Here is a 15885-nt window from a genome sequence, read left to right on the forward strand (position 1 = left end):
GTGGTATGAACCCCAGTCTGGTCACACTGGGGAAACCTCTGAGGGAGGGCTTGTTAAGTGGCTTGCATTAAAGTTAATTCAGAACAAACATACTGTAGAATCCTACAGCCGCAACTGGGACCAGCATTTTCACTACCAAGCAAGGTGGTTAAGTTCCAATTTTGCCACCTGTTTTTGTCAGGGATTTTAAAGCAAATCATTGCAGTTATTTAAGTGAATCGCACAATCATTAAGAAAATCCAGATGACTTTGCTTGTGAGAAACCAGATGAGAAGATTGCAAATAGTGATAATGTGATCCCAGGCTTTTGCATCCATCATAAAGCTTATGCTGGTTGCCAAGTGTCCAAATTTTTATCATGTGAAATTTGTGGATGTAATAGCAATAGCACTATCCATATTTATTTATTTATTTATTTATTTATTAGATTTGTATGCCGCCCCTCTCCGTAGACTCGGGGCGGCTAACAACAACAATAATACAATGTAAACAAATCTAATATTTAAGTTAATTTAAAAACCCCAATTTAAGAAACCAATCATACATACAGACATACCATGCATAAATTTTATCAGCCTAGGGGGAAGGGAAAGTCTCAATCCCCCCATACAAAGGTGGGTTTTAAGGAGTTTACGAAAGTCAAGGAGGGTGGGGGCAACTCTGATATCTGGGGGGAAGTTGGTTCCAAAGGGTCAGGGCCGCCACAGAGAAGGCTCTTCCCTTGGGTCCTGCCAAATCACATTGTTTAGTTGATGGGACCCAGAGAAGGCCAACTCTGTGAGACCTAACTGGTCACTGGGATTCATGCGGCAGAAGGCGGTCCTGGAGATATTCTGGTCCGATGCCATGAAGGGCTTCAAAGTGCTTTACAGATCACTCTAAGTGGTTTACAGAATCGGCATATTGCTCCCAACATCTTGGGTCCTCATTTTACCAACTTCAAAAAGATAGAAGGCTGAGACAACCTTGAACCAGTCAGGGCCGAACTGCTGGATGTGGGCAGTCAGCAGAAGTAGCCTGCAGTACTGCATTCTAATGGGGGGAACTGAGATATTCGTTCCCCCTAGGCCGCTACAATTTATGCATGGTATGTTTGTATGTATGTTTGGTTTTATAAGTAAGGGTTTTTTAGTTGTTTTAGTATTGGATTGTTACATGCTGTTTTTATCACTGTTGTTAGCTGCCCTGAGTCGACGCAGAGGGGCAGCATACAAATCCAATAAATAAGTAAATAAATAATCACCAGCTCTTCATGATGGCTGTAAGTGCTGTTGTAACTTTGAATGGTCAAAAATGAATGGTAAATTAAGGAACACCTATAACTCTTTAAGAATTACTTCTTACACCAAAATAAAACAATATGTATTCACTTTTCCCTCTATGAATTATTTTCTCCAAAAACACTGGTTTCTGAATACATTATTTTTCAGAAATCACAGGCCATTGTATTTTTATTTCTACAGCCATAGCTGCTAGCACATGCAACAGTTTTTTTGCAGGGACACACAAAGGGGGACGTTTGCCCAGGTTCGCCTGGTGCACCAGTTGCGGCCCTACCTGGACCGGGACTCACTGCTCACAGTCACTCATGCCCTCATCACCTCGAGATTCGACTACTGTAATGCTCTCTACATGGGGCTACCTTTGAAAAGTGTTCAGAAACTTCAGATCGTGCAGAATGGGCTGCCCTAGGTATGCCCATGTTACACCAACACTCCGCAGTCTGCATTGGTTGCCAATCAATTTCCGGTCACAATTCAAAGTGTTGGTTATGACCTATAAAGCCCTTCATGGCATCGGACCAGAATATCTCCGGGACCACCTTCTGCCGCATGAATCCCAGCGACCGATTAGGTCCCATAGAGTTGGCCTTCTCCAGGTCCCGTCGACTAAACAATGTCGTTTGGCGGGCCCCAGGGGAAGAGCCTTCTCTGTGGCAGCCCCGACCCTCTGGAACCAGCTCCCCCCGGAGATTAGAACTGCCCCCACCCTCCCTGCCTTTCATAAACTCCTTAAAACCCACCTTTGCCGTCAGGCATGGGGGAATTGAATCATCTCCCCCGGGCCTATACAATTTAAGTATGGTATGTCTGTGTGTATGTATGTTTTAATAACGGGGATTTTAATGTTTTCTTTTTTAATCGTTAAAATTATTAGATTTGTTATGAACTGTTTTCTATTGTTGTTGTGAGCCGCCCCGAGTCTACGGACAGGGGCGGCATACAAATCTAATAAATAAATAAATAAATGAGTGAGGCAGGCACTTAGCTTTTCCTTTTCTTTATCAAATCATCAATTCAATAACAACCACGAAAACAGTTGCAGGGCAAAGAAAATGCTGCAGTATTTCAAACGGAAGTTATCTATCGACCCTATTTACTGTATTAACCTGTCACATTTCAGAACAAGGAAAACACTGGGAAGAGTTAAATTATTATAATACCTGTCTTGGCTCCTGCAGGATTAGTGCACTGTCCTAAAAGGGCAGAAGAAGGCCGGCTGGATGAGACAGCTTTTTTATCTGGTACTTTAGAGTTTTCAGATACTAAAATGAAGAGAGAAAAGAAAAATAATTAGCCATGTCATTACAATCTCTATTTTTTTCTTCTTCCTAAAATACCGTATTTTTCGGAGTATAAGACGCAGCAGAGTATAAAATGCACCTTAGTTTTGGAGGAGGAAATTAGGGAAAAAATAATCTGTCTACCAGGTGTTCATCTGACTAATCCTTAGTCTGGTCAGCTTCAGCACAAATAGTTTTGAGCCCATGTGCTGGCTTTTTATCTCCTGCTTGGGGATAAAGTTTCTAAACACTTCACTTCTTTCTCTCTTCATAGAGAACCAATAAGAAAATCAGGCAAAGGGAAGATTGCTTGGCTAGCAAAGCATAGAAGATTGCTTGTTAGCACCTTGTTAAGGCTGAAAAAAGGCTGAGCTGATTTTTGGAGGGAGCAGCAATAAAAGAAGCAGGGAAAAGGAAGATTGCTTAGCTAGCAAAGCATAGGATTGCTTCACTCATTAGCACCTGGTTAGGACTAAAAAAAGCTTAGTAAAAGCTACATTCAGAGTATAAGAATAAGAGCCGGGGTGGCGCAGCAGGCAGAGTGCTCTACTGCAGGCCACTGAAGCTGACTGTAGATCTATAGGTCAGCGGTTCAAATCTCATCACAGGCTCAAGGTTGACTCAGCCTTCCATCCTTCCGAGGTGGGTAAAATGAGGACCCGGATTGTGGGGGCAATATGCTGGCTCTGTTAAAAAGTGCTATTGCTAACATGTTGTAAGCCACCCTGAGTCTAAGCAGAAGGGCGGCATAAAAATTGAATGAATGAATGAATGAATGAATGAATGAATGAATAAGTAAGATGCACCCAAATTTTCAGCCTCTTTTAGGGCGGAAAAGGTGCATCTTATACTCCGAAACATACAGTAATCAATGCCAACCATTCATGTATACGTAATTTTCAACTTAGAACCACATTTGGGACCAGAATTTCTCTCGTGAGCGGGTGAAGTCATAAAATAAGTCACCATATGATTAGACCCAATTTTACGATTACTTTTGCTGCAGTTGTTAAGCGAATCACTTACGTGCTTATGAAGCAAATTATGTATTTGTTAAACAAAATTTTTTTTTGTCGGAAACTGGCTGGGAACATTGCTTATTGGAATTGTCTGACTGCAACCAGGCATATATGTGAGCCAGCTGCCACATCCAAACTGTGATTGTATGATTGTGGGGTAGTAATGAGAGGGTCTTAAGTCGCAAATCATTGTTTTCCGAGGCCAGAGTGGCGATGGGTTCCTATCATCAGGATGTGCAAACAGCCCCCTGATAGGCAGATAAGAGGAAACTTCCCCTGGACCAGTGTAGCTGTGAACAATTGTTAAACAAATGGTTGTAAGTCAAGGACTATCTGTACATGAATTAGGGTAAAGCACAGAAGGCAATATACATCTTTCTAGCATTTAGCATTCCTCCATCTTGGTATTGTAATTTTTAAAATGTGTGAAAATCCCTACGTCTTATAGTTGCCAAAACTGAGAGATGGTGTACTAGATAATGTATAGTGCATGTAATATATGATGGGATGAATGTGATTGATTAATTTTAAGTATTGGGGTTTTGAAAGTGTATTTTAATTTAGATTTCTTACATGCATTGCATTAATTTGTATGCCGCCCCGAGTCTATGGAGAGGGGCAGCATACAAATCTAAATAATAATAATAATAATAATAATAATAATAATAATAATAATAATAATAATAATCTTTGTTGTGAGCCTCCCTGAGTCTAAGGAGAAGGGTGGCATAGAAATCTAAACAAACAAACAAACAAACAAATAACTTCAGAAGAGAAGGATTATGGGGTAGTGATTTCTGACAGTCTCAAAATGGGTGAACAGTGCAGTCAGGCAGTAGGGGAAGCAAGTAGAATGCTTGGCTGCATAGCTAGAACTATAACAAGCAGGAATATTGTGATCATGCTGTATAGAGCGCTGGTGAGACCATCTTTGGAATACTGCGTTCAGTTCTGGAGACCTCACCTACGAAAAGATATTGATCCAATTGAACGGGTCCAAAGAGGGGCTACAAAAATGGTAGAAGGTCTTAAGCATAACACTTATCAGGAAAGACTTAATGAACTCAATCTGTATAGTGTGGAGGCCATAAGGGAAAGAGGGGACATGATCGAAACATTTAAATATGTTAAAGGGTTAAATAAGGTTCAGGTGGGAAGTGTTTTTAATAGGAAAGTGAATACAAGAACATGGGAGCACAATCTGAGGTTAGTTGGGGGAAAGATCAGAAGCAAAGTGAGAAAATATTATTTTACTGAAGGAGTAGTAGATACTTAGAACATACTTCCAGCAGACATGGTTGGTAAATTCACAGTAACTGAATTTAAACATACCTGGGATAAACATACAGTATATCTATCCTAAGATAAAATACAGGAAATAGTATAAGGGCAGACTAGATGGACCATGAGGTCTTTTTCTGCTATCAATATTCTATGTTTCTAAATAAATAAATAAATAAATCTGGACTGTAGTTTCTAGCAATCCTAGTCACATGGCCAGTGGCACAGAAAAGTGGAGGAACTGCAGTTCAACAACACTCTGGGGAAATCACTAGTTGTATAAATGAAAACAGATGAGCTGCATCTGCTAAAAAAAATAACTAGCCTTCTCTTGTCTGGGAGCAGGTGTCAGAGTTTCAGTAAACACATAATCTAGCATTGAAGTCAGCCTTTTGGGTGCAACAGAAAAATAGCCTCTATGGAATTAGGGGGTCTAATGTAAAACATATCTAAAGATATTCTCAGGCAGCTGTTCTCAAAGCATGACCTGAGGACCCCTAAGCGGTCTTTGGGTGGGTCTGCAAAGTTGAATAAATATTTTTAAATAACATAGTCTTAATTTCTGATACAGGAAACAGATGGTCCTCCATTTCTGACCACAATTGAGCCCAAGATTTATATTCCTAAGTGAGAAATTTTATGACTTTTCTTGCCAGATTTGTTGTAAATGAGTCACTGCAGCTGTTTGAATAGTAACACGGTTGTTAAGTGAGTCTGGTTTCCCTTATTGACTTTGCTTGCTAGAAGATCACAAAAGGTGATCCCATGACTCTGGTACACTGCAACCGTCATAAATGTGAGTGAGTTGTCAAGCATCTGAAGGTAACTCAAGTGACCATGGGATGCTAGAACAGTCGAAGTGTGAAAAACAGTCATAAGTCTTTCCCCCCCCCCAGTGATATTGTAATTTTGAATGGTCATTAAATGAACTGTTGTAAATTGAGGACTACAAAAGTGCAACCTACTTAGCCTAAAGCTTTTTGGGGCCTTCAATAATTATTAAGAATATCAAGGATCCTAGAACCAAAACATTTGAGAACCTGATGTTTTCCTCAGGTGGCAAATAGCGTGCACATAGTGTGCATGCGTAAGTGCCCAAACCCATAATTCAATGCCTGGGGAGAGCGGAAACAGCTTCCCCTGCCCCATGGAGGCCCTCTGGAGGCTGGAAACAGCCTGTTTCCCAACTTCTGTCGGGCCCAGTAGGCTTGTGTTTTGCCCACCTCAGGCTCCTGAGGCTCCAGGTAAAAACGCCTTCCCCATCCTGCCAAAAGCTCCCTGGAAGCCTCCCAGAGCCTCTGGATGAGCCAAAAATCAGCTGGCCAACACACACATGCATGTTGGAGCTGAGGTAGGGCAACAGCTCATGTGCCAGCAGATATGGCTCCGTGTGCCACCTGTGGCACCCATGCCATAGTTTTGCCATCACTGTTCTAGAGAAACATTAAGCATTGCTGCATTCAAAGTATATTGGAATGGATGGTACCACTACAAACATATCACAATAATAGCCTTTCCCATTCTTACAATGTATTTTAATTGCACCGTAGTTCCCATGATTCTTTATTGGCATGATCAAAGGTTAAAAAATTGGCACGTTACATATGGCAATCTTACTTAAAGTACCGCAATCCACTCCAATGGCCATTACATTAGCAAACCATGCTGCTTCGTAAAAAGATTTGAGAATCATTCTATACTGAATAAGGTCTATACAGTAGTTGTTGTTGTTTTTAAAATAAACACATGTTTATATTACTAGGTTCCATTCAAGCATACCTAAGGCAATTAAGTGATATGGGAATTCTGTGCAGCCTCCTAGCGTACGTTAGCCAAAATATTGGAGAAAGTGCTATCGATGTAGTTCTTGCAAAAGATTTGCTACTGAGCCCCCTAATATTATACTGGTAGTCTTTGATTTATGACTTCAATGCAATTTGCCTTGTAAGTCATGATGGTCGTAAGTCAAGGCATCTATCTGACCAGATCTAATTTCACAACATTTCTTTGACAACATTTAATTAAGCATGATTCTTATGTGAATCCTTGTATTCCTTTGGGAGTTATTTGCTGGAAATCAGCCACAAAGTCAAAAATTGCTTGTGAAGGTGCTCCAGGAACTATGCCCAAATTGTGGTCATGGGACCAAAAGGGTGGGTACAACTGCCGGAAGTATGGACATATGTAGCCTTTTGGGGGTAGGAGATCATCTTAACTTAGTCCATCACTAAGGAAGGACTACCGGTATTATATTGTTTTCCTGATTTCAGGTTTAACATTAAGCATTCAGCATAAACAGGATATTGTAAAGGTGCTGTGATCATCAGTGATGATGATCTCTTTTCCCTCGGCTGTCAAAAGTGCCCATGCTTTTGCTTTTGCCCACATGTGTGCCTACACCCATAATGTAATGCTCCCTATGTGCCACATGCCCCTGCACATGGGTATGCGACTTCCCATGCTGCTCTTCCCCCATGCATACACGCATGACACCATTTCCAGGCTTCTGGTGGGCCCAGTACGCCCATTTTTCACCCTCTCCAGGCTCCAGAGGCTTCACTGGAACCTAGGGAGGGCGGAGAGGGGCGGAAATCAAATCAAATCAAATCAAATCAAATCAAATCAAATCAAATCAAATCAAATCAAATCAAATCAAATCAAATCAAATCAAATCTAAAGCAAGCAAGCAAGCAAGCAATAAAAATGACCTCTCCTGTCCCACCAAAGACCCTCTGGAAGCTGGAAATGGCACTTTTCCTGACATCTGGTGGACCTGGTATGCCTGTTTTTCGCCTTTTCCAGGCTCCAGAGACTTTCTTGGAGCCTGGGGAGGGCGAAAATGCCGGTCCCATGGAGACCCTCCGAAGGCCAAAAACGCTCTCCCAGAGCCTCCATGCAAGACAAAAGTCAGCTTGCTGGAGCTGAGCTAAAGCAACGGCTCACATGCCAGCATATATGGCTTCACGTGCCACTTGTGGCACACATACCATAGGTTTACCATCATGGATATAGATGAATACACACACACACTGCTTCAATGATATAAACTGGCAATTCGTTGGAGGTGCAGCTGGTATAGGATATCAACTATTTAATATCACAGTGGATATAAAGCAAAGACAGTCTCACTTTGCTGACTTCGTCTGAACTCAGAAGCAGAATAAAGATAAACTCTGATTAATATTAGAAACGGGGCAGGAGGTGTCACTCAGGAATTGCCTGGCTACTGGATAGACTGAAAAGTAAAAACGCAACAACAAACCATTTTGAAAGAAAGGTAACACAAGCACTTATGCAACCCTTCCAAGAACATTGCATGAAAATAACTTTAATCAAGAGGGTTTTTTTTCTTATCTTTATTACTCTCTGAAGTCCCTATTAAATCACTGATATAAAACCAGAACAAACCAAAAACTGAAACCAAAAGCCAATAAGCTGTATTTACTTGCAGTTCAAAAGAAGCAACTTCAGACAAGATAAGACATGACAAAGACAGCAGAGCTTCTGATAATAAAGTGTTTGAAAGTTATTTTTCCTAAAACCATGTTTTAAAAAGAAGTAATTAGCACAAACATTTCTTTGTACAAATGGTCAAAGATTTTAATTATCTGCTTAAAGTCTTTTTAATGTGTCAATATAATTATCTACCATTTATTTGTTACAATTCCTAATGCTTTCCCCTGCAATATGTAGCTTTTAAAACATTTTCCCATGTGTTCATGATCTATATTCTCAGTATATATAGGAATAACTTCATACAACCTATAAGGCATGCTGATTACAATTTTCAGTAAACCAAAGAAGGACTAAAATTCAAAGCCAAACCCTCACAGTGGAAAGATTTCATCAGTAGCACAATGTCTGTTGTATCAAGTTGTATCAAGTAGGGATCACAAGTACTGCTTCTGCTACGTGCCCTTATTGCAGTGATGGCGAACCTATGACACGCGTGTCAGCACTGACACGCGTAGCCATTTTAGGTGACACGCGGGAGAGCAGAGCGCAGGCTCGCCCACACGCTGCCTTTGGCAGCACAAGCATACCTGTCCAGCCAGGGGAAGAATCGCCCCGGCCGGACGTCAGTTTCAGCTGGGGCGACCCGAGAACACCGCCTCCCAGCTGGGCGCGCGCATGCCTGTCCGGCCGGGGGAAGAATCGCCCCGGCCGGACGTCAGTTTCAGCTGGGGGGGCGCGTGAGAACACCTCCTCCTAGCTGGGTGCGTCTGCGCAGAGCGCAAGCTCGCCGACACGCTGCCTTTGGCAGCACAGGCATGCCTGTCCGGCCGGGGGAAGAATCGCCCCGGCCGGACTTCAGTTTCAGCTGGGGGGGCCCGAGAACACCGCCTCCCAGCTGGGCGCGCACATGCCTGTTCGGCCGGGGGAAGAATCGCCCCGGCCGGACGTTTCAGCTGGTGGGAGGGTGGCGGCAGCGGGCAGTACCCGTGGGGAGGCGCCAGGGTGGTCAGCTGTGAGGCGGAGCTCCGGAACAGAGGCACCGACGCCGGGGGCTGGACATGCTGGAATTGCGTGCCTGGCACTTACCTGCTGGCTGGGCTGGGACGGAGGCTCCAGTCCCACGTCCATGCCCAGCGCAACGCCAGCATGTACGGCGTCTAGCAACATGTCTAGCCGCCACCGTCGGTGCCTCGGTTCCGGAGCTCTGCCTCACAGCTGATCACCCTGCTGCCGCTGCTGAGAGAAAAAGAGAAGGAGAGAGGGGGGAGAGAAAGAGATAGCAAGAGCGGGACAGAGAAAGAGAGAGTGGGGATAGCAACAGAGGGAGAGAGAGAAAGAGAGAGGGGGGAGAGAGAGAGAAAGAAAGATAGCAAGAGAGGGAGAGAGGGAGAGGGGGTTAGCAAGAGAGGGAGAGAGAGAAAGAGAGAGGGGGAGAGAGAGAGAAAGAGAGAGGGGAGGAGAGAAAGAGAAAGAAAGAGATTGCAAGAGAGGGAGAGAGAAAGAGAGGGAGAGGGGGGAGAGAAAGAGATAGCAAGAGAGGGAGAGAGGGGGGTTAGCAAGAGAGGGAGAGAGAGAAAGAGAGAGGGGGGATAGCAACAGAGGGAGAGAGAGAAAGAGAGAGAGGGGAGAGAGAGAGAAAGGGAGAGGGAGAGGGGGGAGAGAAAGAGAAAGAAAGATAGCAAGAGAGGGAGAGAGGGAGATAGCAAGAGAGGGACAGAGAGAAAGAGAGAGGGGGGATTGCAACAGGGAGAGAGAGAAAGAGAGAGGGAGGGGGAAGAGAAAGAGAAAGAAAGAGATTGCAAGAGAGGGAGAGAGAAAGAGAGGGTGAGTGGGAGAGAAAGAGATAGCAAGAGAGGGAGAGAGGGAGAGAGGGGGTTAGCAAGAGAGGGAGAGAGAGAAAGAGAGAGGGGGATAGCAACAGAGGGAGAGAGAAAGAGAGAGGGAGAGAAGGGAGAGAAAGAGAAAGAGAGATTGCAAGAGAGGGAGAGAGGAAGAGAGGGGGTTAGCAAGAGGGAGAGAGAAAGAGAGAGGGGGGATAGCAACAGAGGGAGAGAGAGAAAGAGAGAGGGAGAGAGGGGGCAAAGAAAGAGAGAAAGATATAGCAAGAGAGGGAGAGAGAGAAAGAGAGAGGGAGAGAGGGGGGAAAGAAAGAGAGAAAGAGATAGCAAGAGAGGGAGAGAGAGAGAAAGAGATAGTAAGAGAAGGAGAGAGTGGGGGAGAGAAAGAGAGAAAGCAAAAAAAAAGAGAGAAAGAGATAGCAAGAGAGAAAGAGAGGGAGAGAGAGGGGGAGAGAGAAAGAGCGAAAGACAGCAAGAGAGAGAGAGAAAGCAAGAGAGAGAGAGAAAGAGGGGGGAAGGAGGGTGAGGGAAAGACATTGAGGGAGGGAAGGAGGGAGAGAGAAGGAGGGCAAAAAAGGGAGGAAGGAAGGGAGAAACAAAGAGAGATGGATAGAGAGGGGGAAAGAAAGAGGAAGGAAGGGAGAGAGAATGAGGGAGAGAGAGAAATAGAGCGAAAGGGAGGAAGAGAGATATTTTTTTGACCAAACTTTTTTTGCCCCCCCCCCCCACCGCTCAATGTTCCCCAGGATTTTGTAAATTTGAATAATGTGCCGCGGCTCAAAAAAGGTTGGGAAACACTGATTTAAACTATAAATATCACAAAATTATGTTTTTTTCTCAAGGTGACACACCACCCGAGTTATGCTTGGTTTTTTGGCGAATTTTGACACACCAAGCTCAAAAGGTTGCCCATCACTGCCTTATTGCAATCTCAACTTCGCTTTCTTTGAATACAGGCTTCATATAGTGCTATCATATTTCTATTTACAGTGATCCCCCGATTATCGCGAGGGTTCCGTTTGAAGACCCCTCGCGATAATAGATTTTTTGGGATGTAGTGGTGCGGAAGTAAAAAACACCATCTGCGCATGCGCGCCCCTTTTTCCATGGCCGCACATGCGCAGATGGTGGAGTTTGCGTGTGGGCGGCGGGGAAGACCCAGGGAAGGTTCCTTCGGCCGCCCAACAGCTGATCTGCTCCGCAGCGCGGCAGCAGCGAGGAGCCGAAGATGGGGTTTTCCCGTTGCCCAGGCAAAGGGGAAACCCCATCTTCGGCTCCTCGCTGCTGCCGCGCTGCGGAGCAGATCAGCTGTTGGGCGGCCGAAGGAACCTTCCCTGGGTCTTCCCGCCGCCTAAGCAAAGGGGAAACCCCAAGATCGCTTGCCGCTTGCCCGTTCACCCGCCCGCCCGGCTGCTCGCTTGCCCATTCACCCGCCCGCCCGGCCGCTTCGCTTGCCCGTTCGCCCGCCCGCCCGGCCGCTTCGCTTGCCCGTTCCCCCGCCCGCCCGGCCGCTTCGCTTGCCCGTTCACCCGCCCGCCTGGCCGCTCGCTTGCCCGTTCGCCCGCCCGCCCGGCTGCTCGCTTGCCCGTTCACCCGCCCGCCCGGCTGCTCGCTTGCCGCTCGAGAGCAAGAGGGGGAGAAATAGAGAAAGAGAGAGAAGGAAAGAAAGAGATGAGAGAGGGAGGAAGAGAGTGTGAGAGAGGAAGAAGCAAGATAGAGAAAGAGAGAGAGAAAGAAAGATGAGAAAGGAAGGGAGTGACGTCATCGGGTGGAAAAATCGCGATATAGCGTTTCGCAAAGATCGAGATCGCGAAACTCGGGGGATCACTGTATAGTGTATTATTTAGCAACACCCTTCAGGAAAACAAATCACTTTTTTAAAGGAAATCTGCAATAATATGTATAAAATAATTGAGTAGTTAAATTAAAGATTAGATGGGTATACAATACTATGGCTTTATATCCAATTAAGAGACTGTTTCAAAAGGTCCAGAAAAATAAATTTTATAGTCATTTTGGCATCAAAAAAGTTTTCTAAATGCCCAGCCCAAGTGAACCATCTGGGAATACTATTCTAGATTAAAGAAAATGCTATAATAATGGCCTCACCCCCCAAGGCAAGATCCATCTATCTTCAAGGGGCAGGATATCCTGAAGAGACTCATGAGGAACACTTCAACATGTTGTAGCTGTTTATATTGCTCACAGGTAGAACAGAACCTAAGAAAACTGAGGTAGCAAACAACTGCACAGAACTATGAGGGGGGGGGAATTGACAAAGTTGCAATATACTTATCTAAATGTCTGCCTTTCCAGTATTACCTTCCACTTTTCCTAGTTTTGATATGATATCATCTTCTTAAATATCCATATTATGCATAAGTAATTATATTATTTAATATGAAAGATTTAATTGTAAGAGTAAAGATTTTGACTTAATTATCTTTTTTTCTTTTGATTCAGTTTAGCAACAGATTTGCAGGAATGGTTAGGTCATTCTCTATATTATCCCATAAAATTATACCCTATTAATTATCATCACACAAGATGTCTAGATTTGAATGTTATGTAAATCAGGGAATAGCCACTTCCAACAACATTTCATCACCTTACTCTTTTGCAAGTAGAAATAAAAAATATTTCATAATCTTTCTTTCATAGTCTTCTCCCAATACAGAAAATTGTCTACTTACTTCCTTGCTCCCCAAACCTGCTCCACATTCCACACTTAAGTACGGTAAGTTATGACAGACTCAATTTTGTTTTCAGCCCAACTATCCAGATTGCATAATACTGTCACCATTAAGCATTATCCTACAAAAAGTATGTAGAAGAGGTACAGAAAGCACAATTTGGGGCAGGTTAGAGCAGGACAGGATTGAGCATAATGGGATGCCAATGAAGAAGAGCCAAAATATTTAACAAAAACACAACCAAGCAAAATGAACACTGCTGGGCACAGCAGTGCGCCCAACAGTATTTTTTCCCCTGTGCTGAGTATATTATTTGCAAATGCAAAAGAAAAAAGGAGCCTTGTTTCAGAAAAAAACCCTTACATCTTTGTAGAAGACAGAAAGAGATACAATAGGAAAAGTTGAAGTGGTAATTAACAAATTTATCCTCCAATTAAGGGACTCCTCTAATCTGTCATCCAAATCTTAGCATGTACTCTTTTTTCTTCTGCTTAAAATCTTTAGTTTAGTTTCCTGCTGTATCTAGTTTCTAAAATTATCTCTCATCTTTTGTTATGACTCACACTTTCCAAAACAACTCTATTTTCCATGATAAATTATTTTTATAGTTAATTGCCAAAAATCTTATAGTAATGGTCAATACTTTCAATTTATTTGGACGCTCAGTTCATTTATAGCTTTCTTAGATCCAAATCTTATTTAACTTTTTGCTGTTGTTTCAAATTCTTTAATTTTTTAAGCTTTTAATTAATGTTTCTTTTGTTCAGAGTTGAAGACAAAATCAACACAAAAATACTTTTAAAATCTGTTGTTCTGATTGTATTTCATAGATTTAGAATAGTGAAAGAAAGGCACCAGCTACAAAGCAAGCGAGCAAGAGGATAGGGCAGCCCTTCAGCATGGGAAGGAAGAGGAAGCAGGTAGCAGCACCAACCACCTTTCAGTCATAGGAGCGAGAGGTTCCCCCCTCTTGCCCGCCTGGGTTTCTCTCTCTGGTGCAGTGTATGGGAGGCAGCCTCACACTGAGTGTATGGGAGGCAGCCTCGTGCTGGGTGTATTGGAGGTTCGCGCTCCTTGACGCCTCTTTTTTTTAAGCCTTAAAGTTTTGGATTTTTTTTTTATTCCCCTCACCTTATCTTCTTCCTTCGGCAGCGACTGTCCTCCTTCTCTTCTTCCTCTTCCTCCCACCCAAATACCGAGCTTTTATCTCTTCCCTAATGGGTTTACATGCATTATTTGCTTTTACATTGATTTCTATGGGAAAAATTGCTTCTACTTACAAACTTTTCTACTTAAGAACCTGGCCACGTAATGAATTAAGTTCTTAAGTAGAGGTACCACTGTATCTGGAAAATGCTTTCCAGAAAAGGATGTCCCTATCACATTAGCTATAGCAAGCTGCACATGCCACATAATTCTGATTCATGTTCCTTCTCAATCCAGAGCTGGGTGGATGATTGAGTATTTTCTCTAATCCTAACCTTACCACACAGGAATTGGGATAAAGAAGAATAGGAAAGACAGATAAAAGGCTGATTATAAATAATGAATGAAACCTATTTTTATTTCTTTTTGAAAGGTCATAATGCATAATACATCCATTAAATCTGCCTTCTAATGTTCTACTCTATGGAATTACCTTACCCTGAAGGTCACCTCTTCTAGATTTCATATGTCTATAACCCCCTCTCCCCTCCCCTTCCCTTCCCTCCCCTCTCCCCCTGTTAACATTCTTTATCTACTTTTTTCATGTCAGTTTGTACTGTTTCATATAAGTCTTTGGTTATAATTTTCAACATTCCAGCTTCTCAAAGAAAATGTGGTCTTTTCTATAACCTTCCTGAAAATACCAGGAATAACAGCAAATTAAAATGAGAGCCACTTTGGTGCAGGTTACATCAGGCTAGAACAGGGGCAGGCAAAGTTGGCTCTTCTATGACATGTGGACTTCAACTCCCAGAATTCCTGAGCTAGCATGATTGGGTCAGGAATTCTGGGAGTTGAAGTCCACAAGTCCTAGAAGAGCCAACTTTGCCTATCCCTGGACTAGAAATTTGGACACTGTGGGTTCTAGTTGCACCTTAGGTACAAGGTGAACTGTGTCAGGGATGGGTTCCATTTACCTTTGCCACCGGTTAGCATTGCAAAGTTTTGTATGCAAATTTATTATTTATTATTTTATTTATTAAATTTGTATGCCACCCCTCTCCGAAGACTCGGGGCGGCTAACAACAATAAAGAAAACAATGTAACAAAAGTAATATTAAAAAGTAATCTAAAAACCCCCAATTTAAGAGACCAAATGCATGCTCTGCTCACACACGTATGTGTCCCTTCACACAAATTTATTTATTTATTTATTTATTTATTTACTTACTTACTTACTTGTTTGATTGATTGATTTTTACGCCGCCCACTCCCTAAGAACTCTAGGGAAATTACTTCTATGCATGCTCAGAAGATGGTTTCAGCCCAAAAGACAGCTGAGGGGCTCATCAGCTGTGTTTCGGGCGAAGAAATTAAGATTGGTATTAACCAGGGGGTAGGCGGGAAGGCTTTTTTCAAAGCAGAGCACTAGGAAAAGCCATCCAACCCCCCCCACTCCCCCCCAAAATCACTGAAAATTCCCCCCCAAAAGATGGTGGCATGCATGGACTGGCACAGACAGAACTGGATTTGTGCAGTAATGGGCAGCCAAAATTTTTACTGCCACACTGTGGGTGTGGCTTATTTTGTGGCTTGCCGGCCATGTGATCAGATGGGAGTGGCTTGAACGATCATCATCATTCAAGTGAACTGTTAAGTCCTCGACTTGCAACCTCACCAGTGTCGCTCTCTGGGGTGACAATTTGCTTCGTGTTTCCTGTGCTCTTCTTCCTTGGTCGTCCCCCGCCTTAGGCTGGGTAGTTAGGCGAATGGGTGCTGCCAGAAGCATAAATGCTGCCAGTGCCGTTTCCACCCACGCCTTCTGCTTGCATCTCAGGTGGGAGGTGGCCGTGTGAGGCTGGAGGGGAGCCGGGCAGGAGAGAGGGAAG

General features: G+C 43.5%; 1 protein-coding gene across 1 annotated transcript in view; it reads right to left on the reverse strand.

The window, feature by feature from the left end:
- MAP7 (microtubule associated protein 7) overlaps window positions 1-15885 on the reverse strand; it is a 102194-nt gene that overhangs the window by 41780 nt on the left and 44529 nt on the right. Inside the window, 1 exon segment of the mRNA XM_070733592.1 lies at window positions 2444-2545. Coding sequence (XP_070589693.1) covers window positions 2444-2545 — 102 coding nt within the window.

This window comes from Erythrolamprus reginae, chromosome 1 (genome assembly GCF_031021105.1).
Source record: "Erythrolamprus reginae isolate rEryReg1 chromosome 1, rEryReg1.hap1, whole genome shotgun sequence".
In the NCBI taxonomy this organism is placed as follows: Eukaryota; Metazoa; Chordata; class Lepidosauria; order Squamata; family Dipsadidae; genus Erythrolamprus; species Erythrolamprus reginae.